The 23,997-nt window shown below is 40.1% G+C and overlaps 1 protein-coding gene across 2 annotated transcripts in view; it reads left to right on the forward strand.

Annotated features, from left to right (window-relative positions):
- ARMC8 (armadillo repeat containing 8) overlaps positions 1-23,997 on the forward strand; it is a 106,260-nt gene that overhangs the window by 74,185 nt on the left and 8,078 nt on the right. For both annotated transcript variants that reach the window (XM_077756667.1, XM_077756668.1), the window contains 7 exons: positions 3,697-3,779; positions 4,092-4,173; positions 8,071-8,157; positions 10,816-10,908; positions 13,731-13,880; positions 14,887-14,982; positions 19,652-19,747. In XM_077756667.1, coding sequence (XP_077612793.1) covers positions 3,697-3,779; positions 4,092-4,173; positions 8,071-8,157; positions 10,816-10,908; positions 13,731-13,880; positions 14,887-14,982; positions 19,652-19,747 — 687 coding nt within the window. The remainder of the gene's footprint in view (positions 1-3,696; positions 3,780-4,091; positions 4,174-8,070; positions 8,158-10,815; positions 10,909-13,730; positions 13,881-14,886; positions 14,983-19,651; positions 19,748-23,997) is intronic.

Here is a 23,997-nt window from a genome sequence, read left to right on the forward strand (position 1 = left end):
TTAGATTCCAAACCTTTCTCTGCCCTGTAATCACATTTTAATCTTCATTTTGGTCAGTGTATTCACTGTCATGCTCCTTTTATCCCTGCACAGATGACCTCAATACCCTCAAGAATACAAAACCACAGTTTGATCGTGTTGCTCATTCATATAGGCCTTTAGGATACCTTTGTGGATTGAATCCTAGGTTCACATTCTTGGTTTGCATTATTTTCATCCTTACATTCTGATTTTGCATTATTTTGCTCCAAGACTGATATCTTGATGGAGAAGGTAGACCAGGCACTCAAATCTCAAATAGTAGGCTTTCCAGAACTTGAGCAGCACNCCTCCCAACAAGTTTGGAAATAAATCCAGGCCTCCTACTGCAGACATTTGAATAGACTGTAATCTCAAAAGGGTCACCTTGTACCTGAAAGAGAAGGTACCTCCAGATAGTCCTACTGCTTTATATCCTAACACAGGAGAAAGGTTTAGCGGCCAGAATATAGCTATTCTCCATCTACAAAATACCATCCAGCACACCCCCAGGAAACTTAAAGCATGAAGCTCTGCTGTAATGTTACAATGATTGGCTGCTCGCATAGTTCTCCACTGTCTGCTGGTTTAAGCCTCAGTATTTCTGGTAAGGCCATTATGGCCATTTCCCAGCCAATAGTAAAACAACCCAGTCTGAGATTGGATGTTTTTCCTACTTAGCATTTGCAGATGCTTAATTCACTCTGTCTGCCTTAAGCTGTATGGCCCCTGTCATCCCTAAATGCTTTTGCTAACATAGACTCAAGTGCCATAGCACTCATTAAGTAGTTCATTGCACTTGCTTATCCTACATTATAAGTTGGGTGGGAACAAGGGCTTTCTCTACTTCACCATTTTATCTTCAAGTTTTAAAACCATGCCTGCCTAGCATTCAGTGGGCACTCGGATATTTGCTGAATAAATAAGTAAATATGGGCATGGAAGCAGGAGCTGTGCCCTATTTGCCCTTACTTGCCTTCTCCCTGATTTTGACCCCTTGTCTAAGTATACCAGTACTGTCTTGTCTCCTATACTTTACCTTGCTTCCCATGTCACTTCTGAACAATGTGATAATTTTGCCCAGTCTAACATGATTTTGGGGGTAGATAAAATAATCATTGCTCTTTCCCCTCATTTTACTGAAGATCCCAGGGAGGTCAAGTGAGTTGATCACGATTATAGAGCAAATCTATATACCTAATAATTGCTACCCTTGTTCCTTGGCAAATTTCCATCTCTGATTGGATATGGCCATTAAACATTATCTAGAAGTCTCTTTCAACTCTTGCCCATAATCAGGTTTCCTGAGCACCTGCAGCCAGTCTAAAAACTAATCTTGTCTCCAAAATACTCAGCTCTTGGAGAGTAATCATATGCTCCCACTTCTCGCTGCCACTACTTTATTCTTGGACTAACGAATCTTAGATTGGGGATTATCAAGATGATTCTGAAGTCACAGCTTTGTCATTTATGTAGGGTGAGAGATGAGCAGAGCCTTGGGACATGTGACCATTTAAGGAAGGGAAGGGGTGAGAGGACTGTAGCTTAAAGAGGTTAAAGTTTGGGCACTTGTGTCTTTTAAGTCGAGGTGGAAGTGGATGGTGGGGTAGGCTGTCAAGGATCCGGTGGGGTGGGGCAGAATAAAGATGCAAGAAAGAGGTATGGAAAGTAGTTTCTGGATCAGTGTGGAAGAGCTTTGAGCTTGAAGTACCTAACTTCAGCAAGAGTGAAGAAGAGAAATATTGGAGCCATATTAGTGAGAAGTAGGAAGTTGTGTCCCAGGAAGAAAGCACAGTTCCTGCAAAAATGAGGTGGGCACAGAAGGACTTAGGGCATGGGGAAGTGGGAAGAATTTGAAGTAGGAAGTAACCATCCTAGGGGATATGGGAATCTCCTGTGGGTCAGTGCAGGGCTGATGGACCAGCAGTGAAGGTCCCGCCAGGTGGGATAGCGTACACTGAGACCAGGCTGCTAGGTTTGGTGACTTCCGTTGTAGTATCAGTGGTCTGGAATCTGAAGCAGGAATGAGTGGTGGAAGGACAGTGAAATGGGGAATCTGCCTACTAAGTGGAGTATCTGAGCAGGGCTTACAGGTCAGGGAGCAAGGTCTGTGAGGGTCAAAAAGAGTAGATAGAAAGGAGCTGAGGGGCTAGAAGTGACAGGACAGGATGATGTGCGTAAAGGTAGGGGTGAGATTAGATATGGTCTGGGGAGAGGAGTAGATGGATATGTACGTTTTCTTCTGTCACTTTGAAACCTGCAAATTGATGCATAAAAATTACCATTCCTCTCTGTAGCTAAAGTATGGTTCCGTGTTCTTAGTAGTTGGTGGTATTCTCCCTACCGCTGTTAATTTCAACATGGTTTCTCTTCCCATTTAGCTAGAGATTTCCCACCCCCTCCTGTTCTGAGGTCAGCCTTCTAACTCTTGTCATTTTGGTCTATCTCAGTGATCCTTACTTAGCCTTGGCTGCACACTGGACCTTGCCTAAGGAGCTTAAAAACAAAACAAAACAGAACAAAACAAAACAAAACAAAAAACAAGTGCCTGAGCTCTGTTCCACAAAATCTGTTTTAATTAGCCTGAGATTTTTTTTTTAAGCTCCCCAGGTTGATCTTTCCACATGTTCTCCCAGCCCTTCTCCTAGCCTGGTGTTCTCCCAAGTGGGAGTAATGGCTTCCATTAATGTGTCGCTCTTGTTGGGGCCAACCTTGTGAACACAGGAGTGCTTCTGTAGCCACAACCATACCACAAGCATCGCTAAGCATCAGGACTCTGGAGTCAGATGCCTGGGTTCCTCTCAGCTTTGTAATCCCAGGCAAGCTCTGTGTCATCTAGAATCCTCAATTTCCCAATATGCTGATGAGAATAATCATAATAATACCTGAAAAAGGCATTAAATCAGATAATGAAATAAGCTTATTAGCACAATGCCTAGCACATAGATGTACTTAACAAATATTAGTTGTTAACATTTTTGTTGGGATTATATTAGCATTGTTTCTAATATGTGGTTTTTCCATACGACCACACAAATTAAGTTTAATTTCTTCCAAAAAGTATTTATTTTGTATCTATACATTGCTTAATGAAGGAAAATTATAGGCTATTTTGCTTTTAAATTAAAAAAAAAAAAACCTACCAACTTTGTAACTGCATAACAAGACTTAGAGTTATAGTAAAAAGATGCCAGGAGTTACTTTTCTGAATATTTAGCTTCCTTTCCACTTGCATGGTAAGAAAGTAGCCACAGGGTGGCTCTGTCAGAAACTTGCAGATTTCCTTTCATAAAGGGCTAAGTGTGGATCACAATTTTTCTAGAATCTCACTCTGGCAGGAACCTGCCCAATGATAATTCAGTTATCTCGTTTACTTTTTCTCAATACTATTTATGCAATATTTATGCCACGTTGTTACTGTTCTCAGTGTTTTAAAAAATAAACATAATCTGCCCCCTTAATGCCTATCATTCAGTCTGGCAGGTCCCTAGTGGGGTAGTCCTACCTTGCTGATGAGCTAGCTGCCTGCCCCCACCACAGAATGATTGTTCCAGAGGTTGAAACTCTTGCTAAAAACAACATTAAATGTCTAATGGGTGTTAACATACTTGCATTTACAAGCAGTGAAATTTGTCCTCTTCGTGTTGTTATTTATGCAGCATTAACCTTTTTCTCTAGATCATTGAGACTGAAAATATGATGGACCGAATTGTGACTGGCTTGTCTGAGTCTAGTGTCAAGGTGCGGTTAGCTGCCGTCAGGTATGAGCTTTAAATGGTCTGAATAAAAACCCTTTGCTGTGTGTTTAACCTGTTTCCTTTCCGGACCTTCACTGAGTAAGCGCAGAATCCAAATGTTACTCAAAAGTATTCTCAGGTGAACTCTTACAGTGTGTATCATCATTTACCAGAGAAGGTAGCGTGAAAAGCCCGTGAAGTCCTGAAGTAGTTGAATTAACAATGTCTATTGATATACTTGAAGTGCATATTAGTAATTAGTGAAATGCCAAGCAGTGTGTTTGAAAAGTAAAAGTTTTGGCTTCTTTTGAAGCTAATTTTGATTGTTCTTTGTAGATGTTTGCACAGTTTATCTAGATCTGTGCAGCAGCTTCGAACCAGTTTCCAGGATCATGCAGTGTGGAAACCTTTAATGAAGGTAAGGAGAAAGCAGCAAGTAGCACCCGTTCTCACAGAGCCTTTAGTGAGCTGAGGTAGCCGACCGCCCTCCCAGGTCTAGGAGGATGGCCGATGTTTGTGTAAAGCATTTTGAATATTTATCTCCTCAAATCTGATGTTCTAAGCATCTTGAGGTCTGCTGAACGTGTTTCCGGGGTCAGCATCTCAAGTGTGACAGGGAAGCAGGTGCCTAGTTTTCTTTTCTTAAATAAAACTTTAGTTTCTCATCTTATCTCCCTGTATGTTTGGTACTACCCTTTAGACTTGGTCCAGAGTCTTTGTAATTTTTAGTTATAAGAAGGAAAGGAATCAGCCATTTAGAGATATAACTTGTTCTTAGTCTTTTGGGAATCCCTGGATATTTTTTTACCACAGTGTTATCATCTGCTTCTCTACACCAACATAACTTCGTTGGTCTTACAGCTTTCCTTGAGGGCCAAAAACAAAAAAGTGGCTTATGCCAAAGAACTTCGAGTCAAGACTTAAATTAGGCATCAGGTTGCTGAAGATGTTACCCCCTGATACATTACAGAACCATAGGTCACCTTGGTCTCTGGTCCATCTTTCTTTGTTTCTTTTTTTTTTTTTTTTAAGCGATCATACACCTTGCATTTAATTGATGAAATTTTTTATTTACGCTTTTGGTTTTTGTTTTGTTTTTCAGTAACTACTATGAAAACCTCTGGGCACAGTAAGGCTACCAAAAATTTTCACTACAGACCTCTTGCTCTCATCTTAAAGCTTCAGGTTACAGGTTACAGTAGGGACTTCATTGTGGTAGAAATAGTCAGGGGAGGCTTCAGGCAGGAAAAATATGAGGTGGGCTTTGAGGGGAAAAAAGACGGCAGGAGGATTTTCCAGAGGGAGGAATGGCGTGAGCAGAAACAATATGTATGATCTGTGTGGGAAGCATAAGGATGTCTTCATAACTGTAGTAGAGGGGGTGGGGTATGAGCTCCATGGTCGGACCAGTGCTCTCTTCAGGAAGGCTGTTTTGCAATGGGCACTCTTGTNTATCCCTTGGGTAAATTCCTAGCAGTGCTATTGCTGGGTCATAGGGGAGTTCTATGGTTAGTTTCCTGAGGAACCTCCACACTGTTTTCCAGATGGGCTGTACCAGTTTACATTCCCACCAACAGTGTAGGAGGGTTGGGCACTCTTGTTCTTAGATTGCATCTTTTTCATAGTAGCATAATCTGGATTTATTGATTCGGTCCATTCAAGATTTACTTTTTAACGTTTATTTAGTTTTGAGAGACAGAGAGAGACAGAGCATGAGCGGGGGAGGAGCAGAGAGGGAGATACAGAATCTGAAACAGGCTCCAGGCTCCAAGGTTTGAACTCACTGACCGTGAGATCATGACCTGAGCTGAAGTCAGACACTTAACCAACCGAGCTACCCAGGCGCCCCTCAAGATTATTTTTTAAATGCTCTCCTGTTTCCCAAAATAACTTCCAAATATTTCCTCTGGAGCCATTTTCTCTAATTCCTTGGCTCAATACCCCTCTATCATATGAATCAGAAATGGAACAACAAGCTATTTCTAGCTAGTTCTACCTGGGCAAAGGTTTGGTGAGCAGTCTAGAAGGATTCCATACACTTAGGTACATGTGAGTATAGTTATTATCACTACTGTTTTGTTGTACAAAGTATAATATTAAAAGCTTGGAAGTAAATCAGTGAATTATTTCAGATATTTTTAGGTTTCTCTTAGCTCAAAGGCTGTTATCATAGCTATTGATTTTTTCCCCTTTTGCTTTGCTATGTTTTCTTTTTTTTTTTTTTAATAGTTTATTGTCAAATTAGTTTCCACATAACACTCAGTGCTCATCCCCGCAATGCTTTGCTATGTTTTCAACTATTGGTTAGCAAACTACAGAAGAATAGGCATTTGATTTTAATTAAAATTTTTATTTGTGATTATTTTTTGTCCTTATTTTGGTGAAATTCTATGTGCTCAGTGTTAGATGTCTGCTTCTGAATTTCAGTGTTATAGTGCATTGAGTAAATGCTTTTAAAATTTTCATAGAATCTGTTCTGTTTTAGTTTATCATTGTTACCTCATTTGAAGATAAAACTTGGTAAAAATACATTAGTCTCTATATAACGAGTAATTTTTTTTCAACAAGTAATATTTTTAAAATGAATTATATAAGCAAAGCAACTTTGTAAAGCCTTGGTAGGCACTTAGGTATTTCAGCCAATGATTCTAAGTAGTATAATTCTGCAAAATGATTGTTTTTCTTTATTCATATTCCCTGGGCACCCCTTTTGTGCACTGTCTTTCAGTTGATAGGGGCCAGGATAAATTAGACCATAGATAGATGAGTCCTTCAAGAAGCTTAAATTTGTTAATAAGCAAAGGAGATTGGCCTGGGTATACAAAGAATTTGAATAGTGGGCAGTAATAATGGTCCTAGCTAAAGGTCACAGACAAAAGCAGTGGGTGTTCAGAGGAGGATAGAACAACTTCTGACTAGAAGGTCTTCAAGGGGGCTTCTGGAATGGGGATGGGCTTAAAGGGCGGGTAGGGTGTGTATCTGAGGGATATAGGAAGGGCATGGCAAGGGAAGATACAGGATCTCAGAGGGGATTGTAGCAAACACAGAGATCAGGGTACACAGTATATTTCACAGGAGAGTTAAAATGTGGGGTCTTAAAAGAACTATTTCTATTTTGTAATTCTTGCTTATTCTTGGGAACTTCAGACTTGATTTAGGTGAAGAAAGCAGATAATATGTTTAACTTTCTGAATTTTTTTGTGATGATCCATTTCCAGTTTGCATAACTAGAGCTTCTAAGATTCCTTTTGGGATCATGAGTCCGATCCTGATCTGATCCCTAATGCAGAGGATTTAGTTGAAGTGGATATTCCGTATAAGTGGTGATGTTTCTGAAGCCTTCACTCTTAGAATCTGGAAACAACATGTTCTGATAATAGCTAATGGTGACTAACACTTGTCATTGTGCTTTCTTGTGTTCTGAGTTCAGCCAGAATCCATGGCGGTTAGTGTACTTCATACCTGCTCTGTGCTGGATAATAACAGTTATGACAATAAATTAACTTTTTAAAAACTTGCATTACTATGTGCCAGTTACCGGTCTAAAATTTTTTCATATGTTAATTCTCACAACAATACCATTATCCCCATTTTATAACCAAGGAATTAGTATACTTAGTATAGGAACTGAAATTTGCATTCAGGCAGTCTGTTCTTTACTCCCATGTTATTTTGCTTCCCTTAACATTCACCACATCACATTTAGTCTTCAAAAGTACTACCAGGGAGGTGCTGTTTTCCTCAATTCAGAGACTCAGAGAGGTTATTTCTTATGCTCAAGTTTACACATCTAGCAAGTGGAGGAGGTTTGGGACCAGGGCTGTGATTCCAGTCCTGAAAACCAGTCCCCACGTTGCCCTGGCTGTGTAGTAGCTTGACTCATCCACGCTCTTGGTCAGACAGGTCTTTTTAGGGACACATCAGAACGTTTCAGGCCCTGAGGCAACTTTGTGATTTCATAAATGGCCTGATGTGATGGAGTAAATTGAGCTAAGCTGTCCCAAAGCTGTCCCATCGTATTCACACTTGTCATATAGAGCACCCTCTCCCTGACTTATGTTTGTCTCTTTCTCTGCAGCACCTGCCCTCATGGTAGTGGGGCTGTAGCTTCTCCTGCAAGATAGGTGAGAGGGCCTTAGTCATAATTAGAGCACCAGGTAGAATTTGACATGCTCTCGAGTGGATATCTCCTACCTCTTTCTTCAATATGAAAAGTCAAGTTGCAAGATAAATTGCGTTTGGTTCTCATTTGTTCTTATGATCTCCCCTTCATTGTCCCAAACCATTAATAGCATCCCTTTTTTAAATTTCATAGGTTTTACAAAATGCACCAGATGAAATCCTAGTAGTAGCATCGTCCATGCTCTGTAATCTTCTTCTGGAATTTTCTCCAAGCAAAGAGGTTAGTATCAATTTCTCTTCCTAGACTTTGCCCAATCTAGAGCTTAGTCAAATAATTTTCACAGTAGTTAACTGAAATTTCAAGGTTGGGGTTTAAACTATTTCTGAATTGTTTGATTAGGGGTGTGCATTTTTCAAAATACGATTTTAATTTCCTGTTCTCCCTTTTCTGCCTGGTATATGCAGCTTACCTTAAAAGGTATTATAGCTTACAGTTCATCTACACTGCCCACAACTGCAAATGTAAGAAATAATTACAAAATAGGCCATTTTCAAACTGTATATATACTAAAGACTCAATTTTGTAAACCAGGATTGTAAATTCTTTTAAGGAGGTAACTGCTGGCATTGGAAAATCATCTTTTTAACGTTTAATGTTAATGGCAGTTGTTTGGGGAGGGGATTGCAAGTGGGAATATTTTTTCCCTTTTATACATTTTATAAATTACTTGTGTATGTATTGTTTTTAGACTAGGGAAAACTGCAGTAAGCTTTAATAAAGGAGGATTATTATAGAGTTAGTTTTATTATGTAAAAATCTCTCTGGTCTGCCCAGTTGGGAGCTGAGGTTTAGCCCTATCCTTTATTTAGTAGTTTCATTTTTGTTGAGTAACACCTGTGGGCTTCTGACTGTAATTAGGAAGGCATTTAGTAACAAGGTGGAGGCTCAGAGACAGCTGTTCAGCCAGCAGAAATTTTGGAACAAATGGGGAGAGACTGGAAGTTACTCTGAAGGAAGAGAAAGTCTAGACAGGATGCCAGAGTTTCCATCTGTTTTCCTCTGCCCTAGTGGTGGGGTTCTTGGCAGGATGAAGATCTGGTTGCAGCCAGTACAATAATACCATTAATCATCCCAAACAGCTCTTAGGTTACCTCAGATCTACCTTCAGAGTATAGAGACAGGGCCTGGTTAGAAGTAAGGTAGATGAGCTCAGGCATAGGATCATTAATGTGATTGATTTCTTTTTTTATTTTAACTTTTTTAAAGTATATTTTGAGAGAGAGAGTGCGCATGCACATGTGCATGAGCAGGGGAGGGGCAGGGAGAGATGGAGGGAGAGAATCCCAAGCAGGCTCTGTTCTATCAATGAGGAGCAGGGCACGAACTTATGAACCATGAGATCATGACCTAAGCCAAAATCAAGAGTCAGTGCTTAACCGACTGAGCCACCCAGGTGTCCCCATTTTTATATATTAAAAATAAACTGGACCCTAAACTATAAGGGAAGAAAATGCTATAAAAGCATTTATTAGGCCAGTTGACAAAATTGACATATGGGCTATAGATTTGATAAAAGTATTGTTTTAATGTTAACTTCTCTGCATTTGGTAACTGTTCTATGGTTATCTAAGAGAACATCCTCGTACTTAGGGTATACATACTGAAGGTATATGGGTATGTGCATATATATACATAAGGGTATATGCCCTACTTTCAAATGGTTCAGAAAAAGACGAATAATGTGGATATGGGCATACAGAAGGAGAGAGATAATGATAAAGCAAATACAGCAAAATGTTAAACATTGTTGAATCCGAGAAAAGAATAAGTGGAAGCACCTTATATTATTCTTGCTACTTTATAAGTTTGAAGTTACTTCAAAATAAAAACACAAAACAGGAGGTGGGGAGATAGGCAGAATGGATGAAAGGGAGTGGGAGATACAGGCTTCCAGTTATGGAATGAATAAGTCTCAGCAATAACAGGTATTGTAATAGCATTATATGGTGATAGGTTGTAAGCATAGCATGATGTATATAAAAACTTGTGTGGAATCACCATGTTGTACAACTGAAACAACATAATACTTTGTGTTAACTATACTCAACAAATGTTTAAGGAGAAACAAAACCAATTTGTACAAGTGGAGGAATGCGTACCCTTTTTCAAAAATGTCTTGAAAGGCACTGCCCTTTTTCTCCCTGTGTAAGCCTGAATTGCCTGAGACAATTCTAGAATCCACTTGAAAGGTAGCCTTTTAAGCATTCTTTGGTGACAGTAAATCATTCCTCTAAGATGTGAATTTTATTTTAGAAATTATTAAACTTGTTTTCAGCCAAGTATTGTAAGTAAAGTAAGTGGTCAAGGTAAAGGATGCTATTTTAGATGTAAAACGTGTTATGATAATAAAAATATGCGACCGTTTTGTTTGTACGATTCATAGGTAGTCCTGAAACTACTTCTAAAAGATGGGTCTGTGGCATGTTTGGAATAACAGTGACAATTTGGAAAGAAGGTAGCTTGCTTATATAAGTTCCACCTAAGCCGCCATGTCGGCATAGTCCCAGCTCATAAAGAACCCCTGGGATACACGTGTGCACCAGACAGGGAGTGAGCGTCTCAAAGGACGGTGAGAACGAGAGTGTGGAATTAGATAGTGGAACCATACGGCCATGTGTGAGGTTTACAGAAACTAGCACAGCTCCAGAGTTTTTCAGAACTACATAGAAAAGAGAAATGGCTGGGACTATTGTTAGTGTTTGAATTTGTGAGAGAATAGTTGTTCTTGCCCTTCTCAAGGTAATTTTTATGTCCTTGTGAAAGTCGTTTGGCATTGGGTGAGAGTAGGAAAGAAACCGTGGGCAGAGTGCCAACGTACATGCACATTTAGTCACAAACCTGACTTTAAAACTGTGCTTTTTTCCTTTCCAATCATAGCCAATTTTAGAATCTGGAGCTGTGGAACTACTTTGTGGATTAACCCAAAGTGAAAATCCCGCTTTGCGAGTGAATGGAATTTGGGCTTTAATGGTATGTTTCACTCTTTTATATATGTCATCATTTACAAAGAGAATGGAGCTGTTATCCAAGTAAAAACTAAAGAATGTGTAATTTGAAATGTCTGAAATCTGCTTTTTAAAAAATGTTATTTTGGTCCAGTTTTCTAACGACCAAGGACCTGGAAGACTGAGTAGTCAACGTTTGGATTTGAATATAAGCAAATTGTGCAGCCACTGGGTGCCAGACTTTACCCGTTTTATTATTAAGGAAAGTGGACATGTGTTGAAGCGGACATTGAACTTGGGGACAGCAAATTTTCCTCATTATGAATATATTGATACCTGCCTCAAGCTACCTGCTCTACAAAGCCCTTTATGTCTCCTTAGCTCTTTGTAACAACTCTGAAATAAGTTAGGGAGTATTCATATTTCACAGACATGTAAACTAAAGCACAGAGTAATTAAATAACTTGCCCAGTATAACAGAATTGACGCATAAGTGCTTAATAATTTCTTAACTTCTAATAAGTAGTTTATGATAATCTAAATTATAAAGTTTTGTGACGATGACGTCAATAACCATTTTTCCATAAGATTTATTAAAATAAAATTTATTGAAATTGAAAACAGTAATCCTACATGGATTTCTTCAAATATAATTATAATAGTTACAATTTAGTTACTATGTACCAGACACTAAGCAATGTGTTTTATCTCTAATTGTTATCTCTAATTCTTGTTTTAAGTTATATTGGTTTATATCCACTTTACAATTGGGAAACTGAGACTTGGAAGGTAAATGAATCATCTAAGTTGTCACAACTAATAAGTGATGACAAAGGTTCTGAACCTGTTTCAGACCCATATTCTTCTTCCTGTTCCATGTATATCTGCTGTCTTTTCACACAAACCTTGGGATAGAAATAATCATCTTCTAAGAAAACACTGAATCCAGTAGTTTCAGTTATTTTTCTCCTAAACTTTGCATCAGCTTTTAGCACTTCTCTTTCTTGAGACTCTTTCCCAGGACTTAGCTTTTTTTGTTTTAACCCCACACTGTCCCCATCCCCCTTTCAACCTCCTTCTCAGGGAATATTTCCCCAGTTTCAGTTCCCAGTTTCCAATTCCCTTTACACTTGAGTTTCAGGGACTGCATCTACTGTCATGGTTTCAGCTCCCCCTAACAGAAGTTACTTTGAAATGTATATACCCAGACATCATTGTCCCTTGTTCTTCAGGTCTGTCACTTAAATGACCTGTGAGACCTCATTTGAGGCCTCCCTGACATGTACAATTGATTGCTGAAAATTGAACTTACCCTACTCCTCATCCACATTAACTGTCTTACTTTCCTCAGTCACCATGTAACCAGCTGCTTTCTTCTCTGCCCACCAAATATAAAACCCTGGAATCATCTTTGGCTTGAGTCTTCTCGTTTCTTTCCTTCTTTTTTTTTTTTTTTAAACATTTATTCAGTTTTTGAGAGATAGAGACAGAGTGTGAGCAGGGGAAGGGCAGAGAGAGACACAGATTCCAAAGGAGGCTCCAGGCTCTGAGCTGTAAGCACAGAGCTCAGTGCGGGACTCAAACTCTGAAACCATGAGATCATGACTTGAGCTGAAGTCAGATGCTTAACTGACTGAGCCACCCAGGTGCCCCTGGCTTGGGTCTTTTCGACACTAGCCCAGTACTCTTTTCACTCTGCCATTCTACCTTGTGTCTTTAGGTAATTTCATCTTTTGCATGTCTTAGTTCCTTAATTAAAAATAAGTTCCTGTAGGGCAATAACCACATCTTATAATAAGTCTGTAGTTTACAAGAGATTTTTTTTGTACCAGAAGTTGATTTATGAGTTATTTGGAATTTGCTGTGATTTTATATTCTTCCAATGTGTTGTTATAGCTTTAGGTTCATAATGTGTCCAGAAAGGAGAGAAAGGAGCAAAATAGACACCAGCCATCTGAGGTTGCTAGTAAAACCTCCTACCCATTGGACAGTTCCCCGTATAATATAACCCAACCATATCAACACCTAACATAGTATTGTGAACACAGTAGGAGTTTCAGTGCTGGTAAAGTTAACAAAATTCACTACTAACTTTCACCCATAATAAGGGAGTCCTTTTTAGTCACTCTCAAAATGGGTGGCACAGTATAGTTATTAGCAGTAATTTTGTTATTAAAGTACACAGAAGGCAACTTGATAACCAGAAGGATTTCTCAAAAGTAACCAAGCTCATGGGCACCTGACTGTCTTAGTCAGTTGGCACCGGACTTTGGCTCAGGTCATGAAATCACAGTTCGTGAGTTCAAGCCTCACATCAGGCTCTGTGCTGTTCATTCAGAGCCCACTTCAGATCCTCTGTCCCCCTCTCTTTGCCCCTTCCCTACTTGTACTCTATCTCTCAAAAATAAATTTAAAAAATAAAAATTAAAAAAAACAAAAGTAACCAAGCTCATAGGTACAGATTGGTGGTTGCCAAAGGCAGTGGTGGGAGAAATGGGTGGACTGTTTTTTTGTTTGGTTTTTTTCTTTTTTTAGTCTAAATAAATTGAATATTTTTTTTAAACTAACAGATTTTGTATTTATTTGTTGAATCTTAAGACATTCGAATGCCCATATCAGGAAGTGGTCATATTCCTTATACAGGAGTGGATATAGGAGTGATAGTTATCTTTCTCTTGATAGTCAGAATTAATAGATGATTAACAGGAATCAGAAAAATAATTTGACTTAAACTTAAGGATTTCTCCAGCTTCTGTTTGTACTTTGAAAATTATCAGAGTTACTATTAAAATATAATTTAATAAAGCAAATTATACATGATTCTTGAAACTTCTTTAATCCTTTCAGAATATGGCATTTCAGGCTGAACAAAAAATAAAAGCAGATATTTTACGAAGCTTGAGTACTGAACAGCTATTCCGGTTATTATCAGATTCAGATTTGAATGTACTGATGAAGACATTGGGACTTCTTAGAAATCTTCTCTCTACTCGGCCTGTAAGTAAAATCATCCAGGTTTCCAGATGAGCTACCCCTGCATATGCAGTGCAAAAACGCTGCCTGCCCTCAATGCTTCCATCGATATCTGCCCAGAAGGGATTCAGATGCTGCCACTTTCCAAAGAAGTGAGAAGTAGTTATCAATAACCCCTCCACAGGTGTTCTGGGAGCTGCTTTATCATAAAGCCACCTGACCCTCCACTCCTCCACTGCCTGTCCTGTCTCCCTCTCCTTACTCCATGCTAGATTGCAAGCCAGCCTTGATTTGTTACTTTTTTTCTTACTTGGTTTGCTGGCCAGAATGAGTTTTCTCATCTGCCTAAATCACTTACCTCTGAGGCCTCTGCTTCCTTTCCTTAAAGAGTCCTTCTCAGTGCTGTTCCATAGACAGCTCCTCCCCTGCCAGCATTTACTGGATTGACCTCTGAAGATGTCGGTGTGGAGAACAGTGGGTATATGTCAAAGCAGGAAAGGCTGAGCCTTGTGGGGTCCCTCTCCTTGTTCTCTAATGTTCGTTCCCTGAACAACAGTGTCAGTGACACTCCGGTAGATGAAGAACCATTGTGGTTCCTTTGTGCCTCCCTTGTTTTCTGAGCCTTATTCATATGTTTGTGCCCCAGGGTGTTAGTAAATCTGTGCCATGTTTTCCTTTTTCTTTTTCTTTAATATCTTTCTTTCCTTTTAATATCTTTTCTTTCCTTTTTCTTTAATATCTTTGGGCTTGAGGATTCCCAGGGACTGCAGTTCTGTGTTCTTTCAGGCCAAGTCTGTGTTCTCTTTATCTTCAAGTCATCCACAAATATATATCTGTATATAATATATATGTATATGTGTACGTATAAATATATATAGAGAGAGAAGCTAAAATGCAGTTTTATGCTATAGCATTCTCTTTCAAGCAGTTGTGTATTGTATTGTTTAACTTTGAGAAGCTTTCTGTTGTTTTCTATGGTCTTTTTCTCTGTTCCCCAGATAATAATTAAGGATTTCCCATTATTTTGCAGCATATAGATAAAATAATGAGTACTCATGGAAAGCAAATTATGCAAGCCGTCACCCTTATTCTGGAAGGGGAGCATAACATTGAGGTCAAAGAGCAGGTAGGTGTTCTGCCCCCGGTCCCCTCCCCCCCCCACCTTTTTTTTCCCCTGAGGAAAACCTTCCAAGTGCGAATACCAAGAAGGGTCCTCATTAGGAGTCTCCTGGAATATTCAAAACTGTGAAAGACAGACTGCTGAGATCACAGGTTCTATAGAGACAAGAAAGATTTGAGAAGAAGGATCCTCCACCCCCCTGAAACTGTCTTCAAGAATTCTTTGTCCCAGAATAGAAGGAAACATGAGCAGAGTCTGTAGTTTCACCCTCTGTGTCAGGCACTGTGCACTCTGTCCCTGTATGTGTAGGGGTATCATCTTTGATCATCCTGGAGTGAATCCACTCTCCAGGATTCATCATTTCCAGCTTTCTGTATCCACCATGCTCTGAACTGAAACCCCTTTAACACCCTGATAAAATAATCCCCTTATGCTGGGGTCGTTTTTCATTGTTTTACTCTAATATATCCCTGTTCTTTATTTCTATCCCATACTTGTACTTTCTGTTTTGTTTCCGTAGGTTTAGGGTAGGCATAAAAGTACAGAGGCCCTGCATTTACCAGGGGACAGTTTGGGAATTAATTTTCTGTATTTCCTGGGATTTATTATAGGATCTTTAACATAGTATATGTTTTGTCATAAAAAGAAAGGTCACCTAGTAACTTAAATTTCTAATACAGGATCTGAGGCAGTTGTAATGTTCAACTCTCTGACACAGATATTGGCTACATGGTGTGTTCACTTTCAAAATTCTTTGAGCTGTACACTTATATGCATAGAGGAAACTCGCTCAAGGTCATCAGTGGAGAGTTGAATCTAGAGTCTAAGTGCAGGGCCCATGCTCCACAGTCTCTGTGTTCCTGCGCAATTCCGCAGGCTTCCGAACAGTACAGGAAGTAAAAGTAGTAGGATGTAGGGTCTGTGATTGAATCTGTGAGCAAAAAAGGCAAAAGATTTGACAAAGTGGTTTTAAGATGGGCATGGTAGGTGATTTCTTATAAAATTCAATAATAAGGAACTATGCTTATTGATAAACAAAAATTTAACACAGAAACTAATCTCCTAGGCCTCACTGAAATTAGGTTGAATGTTACCCTTTATTGGAACACAACAATGAAGAAGATCCATTGTTCAAAATATTCTATCTGAAAAGCATAGGCATGAATGTTGTCTATAAAGACGGCTCACCTAGATAGAATTCCTTTGACTTGAAAAATGAAGCAAAGCAAAAAGGTAAGGCAAGATTTGGATGAGGGCCAAAATAACAATGACGTGTTATGTCAGGACTCAAATTATACTCTTCATACAGATTTTGGTGATGGTCCAGAAGTGGGTAGGTGATGACGGGAGGCTTAAACTATCTGGTTGTCAGCTGAAAGTTTAATTCTTCTCAGACACATCTGATAATGTATTTTTCTTTTTTTTTTCTCTTGAGGTATATTGACATAAAATAAGCTACATATATTTAAAATGTGTACTGTGATATGTTGACATAGGCATGTACCATGAAATGATCACCAAATCAAGATAGTGAACACATCTATCACTGTCCTTCTATTGGGAGCAAGACAAGTATGTCCATTCTTCCCAGTCTTATCCAGCAGCCTACTGGAGTTGCTACCAAGTGCAATAAGGCAAGAAAAAAAAAAAAAGGCATACAGATTAGAAAGGAAGAAATAAAACTATTGCCAGACAACATGAATGCCTTGGTAGAAAATGCCATGGACTCATCAGTAAAAGCTAGAACTAATTAATGAATTAGCCAAGGCTACGAGATAGAAAAAGCTACTGTATTTTTCATATAGTAGCGTAAACAAGTAGACTTTGAAATTCTAAAGACCGTCCCATTTATAGTAGCTCAGGAGCCATGAAATACTTATGTATAAATTTCGCAAAATATGTGCAGGATCTCTATGCTAAAAACTTCAAAACACTGATAATGAAAGAAATTAAATACTTAAATGGAGAGATACAATTTATTAAAATGTCATTATGCCTTATCCTTTACATAGTTGTTGGACTCAGTTTACTGAAATTTGGCAACATGTTTTACATCTGTATTCATAAGAGATAATGCTGTATAGCTTTCTTGTGATGTCTTTATCTGATCTTAATACTGATATTTGATTACTGGGGGAAATGCTTGCCCAGGGAATGAGGTGAAGGCATTCCCTCCTCAGTTTTCTGTAAGAAATTTGTGGAGAATTGGTATTTTTCTTTCTTAGGTTTTGGTAGAATAAATCAGTGAAGCCATCTGGAACTTAGTGTTTCTTTTGTGGAAAAATGTTTTGCTAAATTCTCTTTCTTTTGTGGAAGGAGGAATATTCACGTTATTTCTCTCTTTTTGAGTGAGCTTTGGTATTTTGTGTCATTCAAGAATTTGTCCATTTCATCTTTTTCAAATTTATTAATGTAAAGTATTTCATAATATTCTCTTATCTTTTTTAAAGGCTGTAGTATTCTTTGCAGGGTCTCCCCTTTTGTTCTTTTAATTGGTAATTCCTTTTTTCCTGATCAGTCTGGCTAGAGGTTTATCAATTTTACTGATCTTTTTGGAGAAGTAGCTTTTGGTTTCAGTGATTTTTTTTTTTTTTCCCCTTCTATTACCTTTCTATTCTCCATTTCAGGGATTGGCAAACTGTTTCTATAAAGGTCAAGGTAGATACCTTAAGTTTTGCAGGTCATTCAGTCTCTGTGGCAACTACTCAACTATGTGGTTCTAGCCTGCAGTCGGCTATAGACAAAATGTAAGCAAGTAGACATGGTTATCTTCCATTAACATTCTTGTTTGTCAGTCAGGGAGTGAGTTGGATTTGACCCACAGGCTATAATTGGCCAATCCCTACTTTATATCATTAATTTCCAGTTGTTCACATGAGTGTGTGTGTGCTGTGTGCACTTGGACATGTGTGTAGCTTTTCTCTCTGCTCCCTAGCTTCTAGGTTAAATTGTTTTGGTCCAAGAACTAATTTATCCTTTTAAGATTTTTATAGTGGGTGTTGTGTGGGCTTCAGAGCAGACCGGTAGCTCACTCTGCCATACTCTACAAGCCTGAGGATGCATGGGTGTATTCTGGCACTCCAAGAAGGGGAATCACTTGCCTATCTTGCTGAACTATTTTTTTCTAATTCAGCAAGAGAACTATTTCATGAAATAGAACTAGAGAAGTATTTCATGAAATCCCCCTTACTGTCTTATTGGGTAAGAGAGGGGTAGTTCTTCCTTAAGTAAGACTAAAGATGTTGGTCGTTCCCTCCTCTTCCTCAGAATGCCTAGGTTGTGAAGCCTTTTAAATTATTATCCATAGTTAAGAGTCCAAACCTGTTTATCCTCTTGCTGTCCTAAGAAATTAGGGGTATTGTGCCTGCCAAGATTTTTGACAGGCTCACATGTTCCAGCTCACTTTGAAATCTGGCATCCTTCTCAGAGCATCTTTCTCTCACTTCTGGAACATATCATCAACACATCCTCATCATGGCTTTAGTACCCTGGAATCAACCCCAGTGCCTGCTCAAGCCTTGAATTATAAATTGCATTTTCTATGTCTCTTGTATCCCAGAGGCAAACTTTTTTTTTCCTTTTTTCAAACCTCAGGACTCACTGCCTAATAGTTATTAATCTAGGTAGAATAAGACTACACACTCTTTTATAGCTAAGGCTTTAGGCCATAGTAAGAAAACAGTCTCATCAATCAGCGATAATCTTCAAGCTTAATTAGCTTGTCTACAAAAAAAAGGTTAAAGTTGGAGAGAATTATTTGAGTTTAGACCCCATTTGCTCTTCTCATCACTTTGTTTGAGTGGTTCTTTACTGTGCTCCAGGATTCATTGTCACTTCCTCCACGAACCCTTCCCTGACCCTTGAAGTATCAAGCAAGTACACTTCATGCTTTCTCAGTTCCATTTTTCCTCTGTCATACCGCAGTGAGATGTATGATGGCTGGCTCAGTATCCTTGCCACAGCCCTTTCACCTCTGCCACAGTCCGTGCCTCCTGCTGGTCTGGCTGTGAGACTCCCAGCAGCCGACAGAAAGTCGCTTCCTCTGTGCCAGTGTGGTGATTATCCTCAGGTTACCCTGTCCTGCCAGCTGACATAGGCCCCCTTCAGTCTCGTTAGGCCAGCCTGGACTAAGCTCCTTCACACATTCTTCTTACCTTTCTGTTCCTCTAATTGGGCTTTAAAAAGTCAAGAGGTCCTATACGCATGTGGCCGGTGGACAGGATCCAGCCTTCACCCAGATGGTGGTGAGCTTGGGAGCAGGTGGCACTTAGAAGGGGTGGGAGGGAGGTTGCAGCACCTGTGACGCTCCCACCAAAGAGACCACCTTTTTGCAGAAATCCCGTTGGGTTAGTAACAAGAGCTGCTTTTAGAAATGAAATTTTCCAGAAAATGATAACAATTTTCTATGACAGCATGAACTATAAGAAACGGCTTCCTTTGCCCAGTGATGGCTTATGCCTCAGAAAAAACCGTTGAGATATTTGGGTTCTCTTTTGCCTAAGGTAGAGTTTTCTTAGGTGTGGTTACTTTGTTGGTGGTGATGTCAGGAGACAAGAGCTCACGGTGGGACCTGTGAGCGCCCATGTGCTTCAGGTGGGAAATTGCCTGGGTTCTTGAGAGCTTGCATCTGGGACTGCAGAGCTTTCCTGACCACCGGCCCTTTCTTCTTTTCCAGACACTGTGCATCCTAGCCAACATAGCAGATGGGACAACAGCAAAAGAACTCATTATGACCAATGATGACATCCTGCAGAAAATCAAGTATTACATGGTAGGTCTTTGTCCCTTTCTCTGCTCCACGGTAGCTGCATCAGAAGGCAGGGACTATAGCATTGTTACCTCAAAGCGAATCGCGCAGAGATTAAGAAAAGAATAGACTACTCTGTAACAGATTTAAGAAACTCTCTTTCATCCTGAAGAAAAAGAGACGTGAAGGCCTTGTAGCCTGTGCTGTTTGGCAGTATTGCGAAGGCCTTGAAGCCTGTGCTGGTTGGCAGTATTACCAGCCATCCATCACCCTGCTCTCCACCCTCGTATCTCCTGATTGCCTCTTTCTTATTCAGTGAGGACTTGGGCTCCTGGTTTCCTTCATTGCCCTGAAATCCCCGTCTTCCCTCTCAAGGCTGCTGTCTGATGTGTGTGAGCCCTTACGCCTCCGGCACCCGTGGCACTTATTCTTTGACCTGTCTCCTTGCAGACACAGTCTGCTACCTACTGCCCAACACGTCAGCCACCTGTTGTCACAGCCGTCCCATGGATCTTGTCATCAACAGAAACTGTCCATTGTGAAAATCTGGCAGTCTTTTCATTTTGTCAGTGTCTTCCTAACAAAACCCTAACCGTGGGTGAACCTGTCTTGTCTTTGCCTGCCTGTCAGAGTCCACAGGTGCAGAGAAAGGCACAGAACCAGGCTGATTTTCATTTACAGAACCTCCATAGGTCCTCAGCAGTGCCTACTACCCTTCTGTGATTCTCCAGCAAGCTGACACCTCCATTCTCCATGAGAATGGGTTCTTACCTTCTTGTTCTTTAAGCTCACCTTTTCTCTCCCTTATAACTCATAGTGATGACCTCACCTTCTGTTCTATTAAGAGAATAGAAGCCAGAATCCCTTAGTGGCTCCTTGAATAACATCCATACCCTCCTTGTGATGGCCTGTGAAGCCCTACATGATCTGATTCATCCATATCCCACCTCTTCTCCTTTCCCTCTTTCCTTTGTTCATTACACTAATCTCCTTCTGTTCCTTGAAAAGGCCATGGATGTTCCTTCCTACTTTGGGACCTTTGCACATGCTGGCTCTTCTCTGCCTAGAACATTTTTCTTCCCACTCCTTCCTGGTGTGCCTTCTCACCTCTCAGATCTGAGCTCAACTGATACATCTTGTGGGCTCTTATCCATGCGGTTATACTTTGTTAACATCAGAGCACTTAGCTGAATTAACGATACATATGCGTTTGCGTGCCTGGGCATAAGCTCTACAGGGACAAGAACTAGGTCAGTTTTGTGTACATTTTCATATCTATCACCTTGAATGATGCCTGGCCTTTAGTATGTGCTCAGTAAATATTTGTTGAATGAAGCAGTAATGCTTCAACTAGGAACTCCCTTATCTTTCCAACACCAGATCCACATAGTATCTCTAATCTGTTCAAGGTTTTTCTTCATTTCCCATATCCACTGAAGTATATTTCTGTGCTGCTTTTCATAGCCAGACTTCGTAAAAGCATCTTCTGTGCACACGATCTCCTTCTTCACCTCTAAAATTCACTCTGACTACTTCATCTGGCCTTTACCCTCATTGCTCAACTAAAACTGCTCTTCTTAAGGTCACCAGTGACCTCCATGATGCCAAATCCAAAGGACAGTTTTTTACTCCTAATCTCACCTGATGTACAGCAGCCTTCAATACGGCTGACCGTTTCCTCCTGGAAACAGTCTTTTCTCGTGGCTTTCATGACGCTGTCCCTTCCTGCTTAGTCCGGGACACTCTTCTTCTCTCTCCTACATGCTCTCCTGAGATCTGTGATCTTTATTACACTATTACCCAGAAGCATTTCCTAGGGATCTTTCAAGATTGTTGCCTTGTCCCTTTCCTTTCAAGATTTCTGATTTAATAGTTCTGGGTTGTGGTCTGGGTATCAGGGTTTTTGAAAGTTCCCAGGTAGTTCTTATGTACAGCTAGAGTTGAGAACCTCTGGTTTAGGGGGGATCTCATCTGTTTCCATGGTTTTTATTATCATCTCTATGCTTCTTTTGGTTTCTGGGCTCTGGTCTAGTAGTTTTGATAAATAAATGCATTTACAGTATTTACATTTTCGATAGTATCTAACAATATAAGATGCAAACACAGTAATGGTTATTGGCCTTCAAAAGCTGTAACAAGCTTTCCTGATGGTGTCTGCAGGTCTACAAACCCTGGTTCTTTTCTTAATGGAGGTAGTGGGTAGAGGAGCAAAGTGAGAGGGTCACGTGGAGGATAATAGCTCCAGACTTGTTTTCTGAACTCTGAACTCCTATATCCTCCTGCCTACTCTATATCTCCATGTGCCTGTGTGATGCTTCCTGAAAGTGATGTTTAAAAATGAATTCTTGGGGCGCCTGGGTGGCTCAGTCAGTTAAGCATCCAACTTCAGCTCAGGTCATGATCTCACAGTTCGTGAGTTCGAGCCCTGTGTTGAGCGCTGTACTAACAGCTCCGAGCCTTGAGCTTGCTTCAGATTCTGTGTCTCCCTTTCTCTCTGCCCCTCCCCCACTCACACTCTGTGTCTCTGTCTCTCAAAAAATAAGTAAACAAAAAATAAAATAAAAATAAAAATGAATTCTTAAATATCTCCCCTAAACCTAAATTTCTTCTTTCTTGGTCTTTCCCATCTCAGTACAGTGGCCCTGCCATCTACCCTGTTGCTCAAACCTGGGAGCCAGTCTCTATTTCTCCAGCTCTTTTACATCATTAATTCAGTTTATTAGTAGGTCTCGTCAGTCCTTCCTCCAAAGCTGATCTGGATTTTGTTTGCTTTTTTCTGTCACCACTGCCCTCATCCTGGACCAAGCCATAGCATCTCATGCCTGATTGACTGTAATAGCCTCCTAAACACCTCTGTACAGTCACTCCAATCCCTTCAGCCCAGGTCAGCTCTTCACCATCCACTGCTTAACTCCTTCAGGAGCTTCCTATCAATTCAGAGTGAAATCTAAAGTCCTTTCTCTGGCCTACAAGGGCCCGCAACGTAGCCACACCTACTTCTCTGAAAGTTACTCTACTTTGCCTTCTTAGTATACACAAGCTCTGTAACTCCTTACCTCAGACCTTTTCAGGAACTTTTCCTTCCTCTTGGTGCCCATAGGCCCTTGCTCTTTGCACAACTGGCACAGCTGGCACCTTGCCATCCCTTAAGTCTCTACTTAAATGTTGGCCTCCTATAGGGCACCTGGGTGGCTCAGTCAGTTGAGCGTCTGACTCTTGATTTCAGCTCAGGTTATGATCTCACAATTCATGGGATTGAGCCCAGCACAGAGCCTACTTGGGATTCTCTCTCTTCCTCTCTCTGTCCCTCCTCCACTTAACATGTGCGCACACTTTTTCTTTCTTTCAAAATAAACATTTAAAACAAAAATGTTGCCTCCTTCAAAGAGATCTCTTCTGTGTTCTCTACCTAAATTAGATTCCCACCCCTCCACCCTATAGCTTTCTTTATCATAGTAATTTGTTTCCTCAAGAAACATGAATTGAATGAATGAACTTCTACATTGTAAACATTTATTTTTGTACACTATATAATTTTATTTATTCAACAAATACCCATTCATGGCCTGAGACTAGGAGCAGATTATGTTTTGTCTTTGTGGAATCTGAACTGGATATCTCTTTAAAAGTCTTGGCAGGTATAGGGTGCCTGGGTGGCTCAGTCAGTTAAGTGCCAGACTTCAGCTCATATCATGATCTCACAATTCGTGGGTTCAAGCCCCACGGTGGGCTCTGTGCTGACAGCTCAGAGCCTGGAGCCTGCTTCGAATTCTGTGACTCCCTTTCTCTGCCCCTCCCCCGCTCATGTTCTGTCTCACTCTCTCTCTCAAAAACAAATAAACATTAAAAAGTTGGGGGGGAGGGGGACTGGAATTCACAAGCCTTGGCAGGTAAAAGGGAAAAAGAATCACCAGCCATAGAATTCTAGTGAAGGAAGCCATGTCCACTTCCCATCTCTGCGTTGTTGAGACACAGTCCTACATGACAAATTAAATCTTTCTGCCTTCAAGAAACTGTTGAGTATATTATGCCACTGGTATTTCCCAGATATGCATGTTATTTAAATGTACTCGGGACTTTTCTTTTAATTGACCAATAGGAAAATCATCTGTTTTGATGGTTTTACTATTGGGTCCTCTGTCATGTAGGAGAAAGCACTGTATATGGGTAAATGATCCAACTTCAACAAAAGTGGTTGTACTTTCAGAACATAAAGAAAAATAAGAATTGTGTTTCAGAAGAAGAGGAGGCTCTTTAAAAGTAGAAATATTAGA

Source organism: Crocuta crocuta, unplaced genomic scaffold (assembly GCF_008692635.1).
Source record: "Crocuta crocuta isolate KB4526 unplaced genomic scaffold, BGI_CrCroc_1.0 scaffold337, whole genome shotgun sequence".
Lineage (NCBI taxonomy): Eukaryota > Metazoa > Chordata > Mammalia > Carnivora > Hyaenidae > Crocuta > Crocuta crocuta.